Source organism: Triplophysa dalaica, chromosome 17 (genome assembly GCF_015846415.1).
Source record: "Triplophysa dalaica isolate WHDGS20190420 chromosome 17, ASM1584641v1, whole genome shotgun sequence".
Lineage (NCBI taxonomy): Eukaryota > Metazoa > Chordata > Actinopteri > Cypriniformes > Nemacheilidae > Triplophysa > Triplophysa dalaica.
In genome coordinates, this window is record NC_079558.1 from 22457731 (window position 1) to 22467888 (window position 10158).

The 10158-nt window shown below is 40.7% G+C and overlaps 2 protein-coding genes across 2 annotated transcripts in view; one reads left to right on the plus strand and one right to left on the minus strand.

The window, feature by feature from the left end:
- Positions 1-1127: 1127 nt before the first annotated feature.
- fh (fumarate hydratase) lies at positions 1128-5052 on the minus strand. Its single transcript, XM_056772101.1, has 10 exons — positions 4888-5052; positions 4439-4573; positions 4173-4283; positions 3842-4018; positions 3448-3630; positions 3188-3353; positions 2901-3104; positions 2624-2751; positions 1922-2075; positions 1128-1453 (listed from the first exon to the last, which is right to left on the minus strand). Exons 1-10 carry the CDS (start codon positions 5014-5016, stop codon positions 1311-1313), a joined length of 1530 nt encoding a protein of 509 aa, XP_056628079.1. The 5' UTR covers positions 5017-5052; the 3' UTR covers positions 1128-1310.
- A 2954-nt stretch (positions 5053-8006) lies between these two features.
- Positions 8007-10158, plus strand: part of hhex (hematopoietically expressed homeobox) — a 3088-nt gene continuing 936 nt past the window's right edge. Inside the window, exons 1-3 of the mRNA XM_056771438.1 lie at positions 8007-8465; positions 9854-10032; positions 10155-10158. The exon at positions 10155-10158 is cut by the window's right edge and continues 47 nt beyond it. Of these exons, the coding sequence (XP_056627416.1) occupies positions 8147-8465; positions 9854-10032; positions 10155-10158 (502 nt within the window). The 5' untranslated portion in view covers positions 8007-8146. The remainder of the gene's footprint in view (positions 8466-9853; positions 10033-10154) is intronic.

The following is a 10158-nucleotide window of genomic DNA, read 5'->3' on the forward strand; positions in this document are numbered from 1 at the left end:
CAGTTACAGTATGTACAGTACAGTGCCTTAAAAAAGTATTCATCCCCCTTTATTTTATTCACATATTGTTATGCTGCTGCCTCATCTAAACTACTTTAAACATTTTATTTTTACATTAATCTACACTCTATGCACAGTAATGACAAAAGAAGATGTGACAGCTTTGCAAAAGTATTCATTTCCTGAACTCAGAAGATGGTTAAAGACTCAAATCTTGTTGGGTATGATGTGACAAGCTTACACATCTGCATTTGGCAATTTTCTGCCATTCTTCTCCTCAGATCCTCTCAAACTCTGTCAGGTTGGATGGAGATCATCAGTAGACAGACACTTTCAGGTTTCTACAGAGATGTTCAGTTGGGTTCAAGCCCAAGCACTATCTGATCGACTCAAGCACACAGACGGAGTTGTCCACAAGCCCCTCTTGCATTGTTTTATCCGTGTGCTTCAATCATTGTCATGCTGGAGAATGAATCTTCTGCCCTGTGTGAGGTTCTGAATGTTCTGGGCTTGGTTTCCATCATTCTTATCTCTGGATTTTATACTCTGTGGCTGCGTCCTAATACCCCACTTGTGGTGTTGGCCATTTGACAGCGTGTGCATGTGACAGCAAGGAAGAGCCCAAGTGTGTCCAATATCTCAAAAACGCCAAATTGCAGTGCCCTTATCACACACTGAACCCACACTAGCTTGATTTCAGGGCTTAGTGTATCCCATCATGCATCACGTTCTGGATATATCATGAGACTATTTGCTCGGGTCTCGCGAGATGTTGCGGAAAGGTTTCCATCTTAAGTTATACAACTACTTTTTAAGGTTATATCTTTATTAATTCTATGTTTGGCTAACATGTGTTTTTCTTTTGTTTTAGTTTTTTTGGGTACAGCCGCTTTGATAGAATACAAATAAATCAGACTTGTCTATATAATTAATTAGATAGCACATATAATTTCTTAGTAAAACGTAGGTTGTAGTTATGTATTTTTATCTCATAATTAGAAACCCCACATTAATTAACGTTACATATTTGCACTTGCTCGGAGTGTCCCATCGGGTTAGAAACACCACAGTGGCCCCTTGTGTCCTCTATTGATGATGCATTAATAGCGATGATGTGAAACCATATCTATGAGCCGATTGTTTAATAATGATGTAGACGCCCCACATCAAACACATAGGACATCTTTACAGGTGAACATCAGGCGTGCTTTGATTGAATCTGTATCAGACACGAGGAAAGAATCTGTGTTTTATTGTCCAAAGAAAGAATGACTGTAACCTCGAGCGCTCTGCTGTCGTGTGGTCAGAGTTTATTTCGGTCCCAGCATGTCCTGAGGTCGAACCCACTGGTCAAACTGTTCCTCGGTCAGATAACCCAGTTTAATAGCTGTAGCCTTTAGCGTTGAACCCTCTTTATGTGCCGTCTTTGCTATGGTGGCAGCTTTATCATAACCTGAGAAGAAAATAACACAATCCTGTGTTTACACAACATCACACACACAGACATTTACACAAACTGAGAAAGTTCTTTCTCAGCTAAATTGACTTGATTTTATTTGTAAATAAAGAACTCTTCTCTTTTACATTAACATATACATCTAACTCAATAACGGGATCATTAAATTAGCCTGACAATCATTGACTCATTCGAACCCATTTCTTCTATTTCTATATCTATTCTATAATTTTTATTTGACAGCCTGTGTCACTATATACTTTAACTGTCTGAAACAACAAGAAATAAAAAAAGTCAAGTATGATTAAAAATACATGAAGGAGAGTTAATTAAATTGTGTATGTATCACACAATCTGCCAAACTTGCAGAAATGATTAAGGGTTTCTTTATAACAGCAGAACAGTGTTGCACACACAGCTGCAGACTTTCCTCACGCACGCGCAGCGCCCTCTGCTGTCTGTTACCTATATGCGGGTTGAGAGCGGTGACCAGCATCAGTGATTCATTCATGAGTTTGTTGATTCTTTCTCTATTGGCTTCGATCCCAAGGACACAGTTATTAGTGAAGGAAACACAAGCGTCGCCCAACAGTCTGGCAGAGTTCAGCACATTTTTAATCTGACAGAGAGAAACACACAAATACTGCTCACATTCATACAAACATACACCCCGCACATATGTATGTCTGTACACATCCAAAATGTGAAAATCAATCGATATTCACAATGACTTCTCGGATTATATAAAAGGGTCAGTTCTGGTGCTTGATTCCGATTGGCTGAGCCGACTTCTTAGCCGTTATAAAATAACCCGATTTATAACAGCTGACCGCATTTCACAGCCTAAATATCATTTGATTTACTTTATTTTATGAAACCTTGCTACACATATTGAATAACCGTTTTATAAAAGGAATAAGCAAAGCAGTGGGTACAGTGCTTCTCATAACAGCTGAGGGCTCATTGCTTTAATATACACTTTTCATCTGACATTATAGTTTCTCAAGTTGTTTTCCTCATCTCACGTGTCAAGACATTTTAATATCGTCTCTGATTCACACTTATAAAAACGGTCATTTCTGTGTATAAGATCAAAGAAAACCATGTGATCGGATCATAGAAACATAACATGTCATGTGACCAGATCAAAATGTGTGAAGGACTCACTATCATTGGTTTGAAGACGTTGAGTTCAAAGTGTCCATTGCTTCCTCCGACAGTAACGGCCACATGGTTTCCCATCACCTGAGCAGCCACCATAGTCATAGCCTCACACTGAGTGGGGTTCACTTTACCTGAACCAGGACGTCAGAAGCAGTCAGAAGATCAGCACGCACACAAACAGGCACCAGAGGTAAAGGTCAAAGGTGAAGTCCACAGAAAGACACGCACAGGACATCATCATTATATCACTCTCTGATTGGCTGACGGCCTCGTCACTCACCCGGCATTATACTGGATCCGGGTTCGTTCTCAGGCAGGATCAGCTCGCCGAGACCCGAGCGAGGTCCAGAGCCCAGGAAGCGGATGTCGTTGGTGATCTTCATCAAACTCACAGCGATGGTGTTGAGAGAGCCGCTCAGCTCCACCAGGGCATCATGGGCAGCCAGAGCCTCAAACTTATTGGCCGCAGTCACAAACGGCAGACCTAAGAAGGACCACAGGAGGACAGAAGTGAGCAGCGACACTTCATACACACCTTAATGTGATTCACACGTGTGTGTGTGACACCTGTCAGTGCGGAAACTTTATCTGCCACTTTCTCAGCAAACCCAATGCGTGTGTTGAGTCCGGTGCCCACCGCAGTGCCGCCCGCTGCCAGCTCATACACGTGAGGCATAGCAGCATTAACCCGCACGATACTGTACTTCACCTGCTGAACATAACCTCCAAACTCCTGCTCACACACCAGACAGAGAACTTTCACTTTCGTCTGCTCACAGATTATCTCTCACATCTTCTGATCAAAGCTTGATGATTATATGATGTACCTGTCCCAGAGAGAGCGGCACAGCGTCCTGAGTGTGTGTGCGACCGATCTTAATGATGTCTTTAAACTCTTGGGCTTTGGCAGCGAGCGCGTCGTGCAGCTTCTGAAGACCCGGCAGAAGAACCTCGTGAACTTCTGTAGCTGCGGCGATGTGCATGGCAGTGGGAAATGTATCATTGGAGCTCTAAAACAATCAACAGACACAGCTGAAATTACCCAGAATGCTTCAGATGAATAAACTTTATATAGATTTACAGGTTGGTGGTGGTATGATGGAATATATGAATCCACAGCATCATTTTAGATTTATCTATCGTGATTATACATACACTTAAAACAGGGTTGTGTGTGTGAGAGAGAGAGTGTGTGTGTTTGTGTGTGTGTGTGAGTGTGACCTGGCTCTTGTTGACGTGATCATTGGGGTGAACGGGATCTTTGCTGCCCAGTTTTCCTCCGAGTATCTCAATGGCTCTGTTGCTGATCACCTCATTGACGTTCATGTTGGTCTGGGTTCCAGATCCTGTCTGCCACACCACCAGTGGGAAATGATCATCCAGCTTCCCAGCAGCCACCTGCACACCAAACACACACACACACATCAGAGAAACACTGGAGCTACACATAACAATTGTCCAGTCATAAAAATACTGTAACAAACATACAATAGACAGATGTGATGTTAAATGTTAAACGGACAACAGTGTTGTCAAAGAAATGTGAAATGACCTCATCAGCAGCTTTCATGATGGCATCTGCGATCTTTGGGTCCAAACCGTAATCTTTATTCACTTCTGCTGCCGCTTTCTTCAGAATCCCAAAGGCTTTAATCACCTGAATCTACAGGTAGAGGAAATCATAACATGACACAACGCACACATCTGTGTGTGAGTGTTTGTGAGTGTGTGAGTGTTTGTGAGTGTGTGAGTGTGTGTGTGTGTGTGTGTGTGTGTGTGTGTGAGTGTGTGTGTGTGTGTGTGTGTGTGTGTGCTCACTGGCATTCTCTCTGTTGCTCCTCCGATCTTAAAGTTCATTGTTGATCTGACAGTTTGAGCTCCATAATATTTATCAGACGGAACTTTGAGCTCTCCGAATGTGTCTCTCTCAATCCTGTATGACTGTGAACTCGCCTGAGAAACACACAACACTATCACATTATATCACATTATATCACATTATATCTGACACGCGCGATTTTCATTATTATGAGACAAATAAGATTCTTAATGAGAATGTTTTCTATCACACTGTTAACGTTACGTCTTTACGACACAGAACAGCGATTCTGTTCAAGCGACACAAGTTGTCGGTTTACACGGTCGTGAAACACGTGATCGATTATTTTACAGAACATATTTTTGAGACGGAAACATGAAGGTCATCCGCCGGCCTGTCAGTGCCGTTCACATGTCACTAAACGCGGCAGTAAACAGAGGATTTTTACCATTCTGAGCTGGTTGAGCAGTAGGTCTGACGTCGGGCTGATGTTCCGGACGGTGACGGATCTCTGCACGGCCCGGAGGTTCAACAGTCTCGCGCTGAAGCGCTGCAAGTTTCGTGCTGAGCGATACATGGCGACCAGGGGCGGAACTGATGCTCACCAACCAGAGGCCAGAATCAGGGGGCGGACACTTAATAGTGAAACACGACACAGAAGAGATCGAGCTCGCCTGTTGTCACAGGGACATAATAACCGGTGACACCCATAGACATATTAAACAAAAGATATCTATCGTGAAGGTTAAACATCGCTCATGTCTTTTTTTATTATAGAGTTATTGTTATTTTTGTTTATATTTGCGTATTTTTATGATTTTATTGCCAGAAAGTTTAACTGTAACTGCAAATGTTTAAACAGCACCGGTAAATGAGAGACAATTTAAAGGTAGCTCGACTTCTACCCAACAAAGAATTTCACACTAAAACATTCCTGTAAATCCACAACTAATGACTTTGGTTGTGATTATGATTTAAAAACAACCCAGTTTGTGATGGAAACTATAACCACGAGATGGCGCAACATACACGAAAATTCTCTGACAGAATGTCTGACGATTCACAATGTGTGTTGAGCTGTCAAATGTAGTGTCATTCAAGAAAGGATTTATTTAAAGTGTTTAATTTGACCATATTGGTAAAATATGTCTTGACATTTCAGTTCATTCATCAGCGTATTTTTGTCAAGAATAACACAAACTTTACAATTTCAATTCTTCCCAGTAGCTCATTGGTAGTTCAGTGGTAAGAACATTGTGTTAATAACGCAAAGTTGTGAATTTCGATCCCAGGCGATTGCACATATCTAAGTATAAATGTATAGGAGAATGCAATGTAAGTCGCTTTGGATAAAAGCGTCTGCCAAATGCGGGAATGTCAATGCTATTTGTGTTTATTTCAGTAAAAAAGTATTTTTACATTTCGTCTAATTCCACTGTTGTCGCCGTATTGACGACACATAGTGGTTCAACATTCAATTATGACAAATATGACTTTATTATACAACCGGATATAAAGAATACATTCACATAGGCTATTTAATAAATGTTAACTGAACTTACATTAAAAACTCAAAGTTACATGCAAATTGAAAAAAACATGTAATTTATATTATATACACCAGTATAAACTGATTTTTGAAGTCAAAAGTATTTATGGTTTAACGTGAGAGAATGGACCAGATAGCATATACTGTATTGTGAGGGATGGTCTCAAGCTCTTCTCCTGTTGAGTTTCTGTAGTGTTACTGTTGATGTTGTGGTTGTTTGTGATGGGCCTTTCACAGATTGTGGTTTGAGGGTGTGTGCGGACGGAGACTTTGGTGGGTGGCACATATCTGAATGATTAAATGAACTTAACTGATTGTATTTTTCTCACTGACAATAAACGGAGGAACAATACAGATCTGTAGGGGAAACTCCAACCACCACATTCTCTCTTCTTTTGCATTTCTGTTTCCTATTGGGTTGAGTGATCAGTGGTTTTGAGTTAGTCTTTCCTTATTGGAAGTGAATTGTGTATTTGAATCTTTTATCAGCTGTTAATTGAAACCTGCCCGTGATCAATAGCTCCTAACGACTCAGATAAGAGTTATCATTCGTTTCTTATTGATTATAGTTTCTTATCAACGCACTGAGTATCAAATGACGAAATTGAATATTACCTTACACTTAAATAAAGTGCTACTGATTTTTTTAACCACAAGTAAAATACGTTTTAGGTGAATAAAAGTGTTATTAATGTAGATTAAGATTAAAGATCACTATTTTTGTTCATCAAATGTCCAAATAAATTCGTGTTACAGCGAGTCTCTACTCAACAAGACAAACACATAGATGATTTGTAAGCTCTTACAGTGTCTGCTGTGATATTTCCACATCTGTCCAGTTTTTCTCACAGCTCTTTAATGTGATATGATGTCATTTGTTGATTGTGATCGTTGGGGGCTTTTGGCCTCGCCTGCGCGCGCTGGATGTGCGGCGCCAACACTGACAGCGGATCAATTAACAGCAATGATTGTCAAAGCTCAAATATTAGCCGATCTCAGATCAGTCTTTCATGTATGAAATGGTTCCATGGCCTCCTCTGATAAATCCAAAGTCATATTAGTTTTAGAATGATATGTGAAACATCCACGAGCCACTTCATTCAGTGTGTGTGTGTGAAACATGAGTAGATCAGTTCATCGGCTCGAAATGACATGAATCATATTATGAGCCTAATGTTGCATTCACTCAAATACAGCTCATTTAAACTTCATTCGATTAAATAAAGACCAACATGCATGACGTAATAAAATAAAATAAAAATCTTAATTATAAGTATAACTTTAGAACGATAATATGTAGGCCTGATTATTGTGTAAATATAATAACGACAACATGAGACATTATCTGATTTATAAAATCATAAATTAATGAATTAATAAAAATAAAATCAATGACGGATGTTTTGCATGGAAAACATCCCGGATCAAATAAAGACATTTTCCAGGTGAACTGGATGTCTGATCATGGGTTGAAACAAACAAACATTTTACAGAGTGTATATGCACAAGTTAATAATACAATAATATTAAACTACAAATGAAATCAATAGAATAATTAGAGATTAAAATGTAGATATATTTCTGTAGAATTCATTCAATATAATAATGGAAATAATATGAACAAATACAAATATGAAAATACGCTGGAAACTTTCATGACAAAGTTGTTGAGTTTAATGCGCAGGCTTCTATAAATCCAGAGATGAAATAGAACAAGAGATGAGTAAATAAAATAATAATGTCATAAATATCGGACAGAACACAATTATGAAGAAAACATGTCAATGTAATTTTAGCTTTATCATTATTTGTGTTGACGTGCATTTAAGGCGCATGAATGATAATGCGCTCGTGACATTGATGTGTATTATACACACACAGCATGAGGCCTCTGTTGAGATCCAGGTGCATCCTGAGTTTCTCCAGGTTTCTTCATCATCTTCATTTTAATCTTCTCAGAGGACCAATCAGAGCTAGCTCGTGTACCTGCAGGAAGTTTGACCCGTTATTCCCCTCCCTCACAGGACATAACCTCCCTCACCAACAAGCTCATCGCGCAACCTGACAAACTACATGGAAGCAGAAGCACCGGCGAGGACACTTCGTGAGCACCGACATCACTTTATTATCGAGCAGAAGTTCGTCTTCACCCTCCGCCATGCAGTTCCATCACGCGAACGCGCCTCTTTACGCACCGACGCCCGTGCCGCCGGTTCACCCGACGCCCTTCTACATCGAGGACATTCTGGGCAGAAACGGGTCCACGTCCAGCCCTCTGATGCCGGCACCGACTCTACCGTCTCCGAACTCTTCTTTCACGAGTCTGATTCCCTCCTATCGGACCCCGATCTATGAGCCCACGCCGATCCACCCGGTCTTGTCTCAGCACGCGCTCACGGCTACGTACGCGTCCATCTACCCGTTCCAGCGCTCCGTGGGCGACTTTACGCACGCGCTGATCCGGCACGACCCGTTGGGTGAGACTTCTGTTTATTCTTGTCTTCTCTAAACTCTACTTTTAACGAACTATTAAATATGTCGCGGGCTGAAATGTTCATGAAGGGAGAACTATTTCATGTCATAGCGCGGGCACGGGCCACAGACACAAAATGATTAACAAGACACAAATAAATCAAAAAACAGGTAGGCCTACGTATGATGACTTTTTCGATAATGTGGTGAACCTGGCGAAAAACGATTCGTCATAAGAAAGCAGAGCTATATGAGGTGTGTTTACCAACAGCTCGTGTGGTTAATAATATCAACCAGACTGACCTGAAGAGGAAGCGCTTCTGTGTTTCGAAACTTCAGTTCAAAGCGCATTACTGCCTCTGATATATTAAAACCAGCAATTAATTGAGAAATGTGTGTGTGTGTTCTAGTTTGAGGAGAGGAAGGGTGTTTAACGTGCCGTGGGGCTCCGGTGAGGGTTAAACATGTTGTTTCACATGTTGTGTTAACAGCAGTGTTGGTCTGAGGTTCAAACTGCCTGTGCTCAGCAAGCCCTGACCCTTTCCGTTCATTCCGGAAATCTTGAGCTCTCGATAGGAGTAAATGTGCTTTCAGAAGCTGTGAGATGTTTTCCTGGAGCAGGACTCGTGCACACTGCTGATTATTTTATCCACATCCTCAATACACACATATTCAGGAAACACTCGACTTCTGATAGCCGGGGCCGTTTTTTTACGCATTCTTCGTTTCAGACCCCCAGAACACACAAACCCTTAACTGAAAATAACACAACATGCTTCAATGAGTTGATAAATCAGCACAGAAGATCTACTCTGAAAACACTTGTGTTGTTATAACACATGGACACAATACGGACAAAACCAATAACAGAATGATAATCCAACGTTCGGCCTCGTCCCTTTGCCCCCAGCATGGGTTAAAAATAACACAGCAGTTTTATTATTAGAGTTTTATTTCGAATATACCAAAATATAATCTCATCTAAATAACTGTAGGTCAGAAGAATTTAGTGTCGTGTTTGATGAGTTTCAATAGGATTTAAGAGAGGATAAATCGCAGTTTCCTATGTGTTTTGTGAGTGGATTGGACGGATGTTCGACCCATTCACCAGATTAACCAACAGGAAACACATTGACGGAAATTTTGCCATAGTCCTTCTGCTCATAAAGTCAAACTTTCAGCGGATGTGAATGCTGACAGACAGCCAGACAGAAACTTCTAAAGACATTCCGTCCACAAACACACACAAACCAAACACATTTACCATCGATCACAAAAGACCTCAAACAAAAACACCCATGACTCCTATTTCATCATCGATATGTATTATACTTTAGGAATATATTTTCAATAGCCTGTTTTTTCAATGCGTGTGCTTTGTTGTGTTGTTCAGGTAAACCTCTGATGTGGACGCCGTTTATTCAGCGTCCTCTTCATAAGCGCAAAGGTGGTCAGGTTCGATTCTCGAATGATCAAACCATTGAGCTGGAGAAGAAGTTTGAGACGCAGAAGTATCTGTCACCTCCGGAGAGAAAAAGACTCGCAAAAATCCTGCAACTCAGCGAGAGACAGGCGAGTCTGCTCATTCTTTATGCATTTATTCATTACAAGAAGAAATGTATTTATTTATCAAGTAAATCAAATGTTTCGTTGATTTGATATTAAACCGTATTTCGTATTTGATCGGTCCGCAGGTGA

What these genes read in the sequence shown, in the direction of transcription:
- fh (XM_056772101.1), bottom strand. Translation starts at nt 5,016, where the DNA reads ATGTATCGCTCAGCACGAAACTTGCAGCGCTTCAGCGCGAGACTGTTG. An exon ending in ACGTCTTCAAACCAATGATA is followed by an intron (nt 2,076 to 2,623) that starts GTGAGTCCTTCA and finishes TCTCTCTGTCAG; the next exon opens with ATTAAAAATGTGCTGAACTC. An exon ending in CGCTCTCAACCCGCATATAG is followed by an intron (nt 1,454 to 1,921) that starts GTAACAGACAGC and finishes TTTTCTTCTCAG; the next exon opens with GTTATGATAAAGCTGCCACC.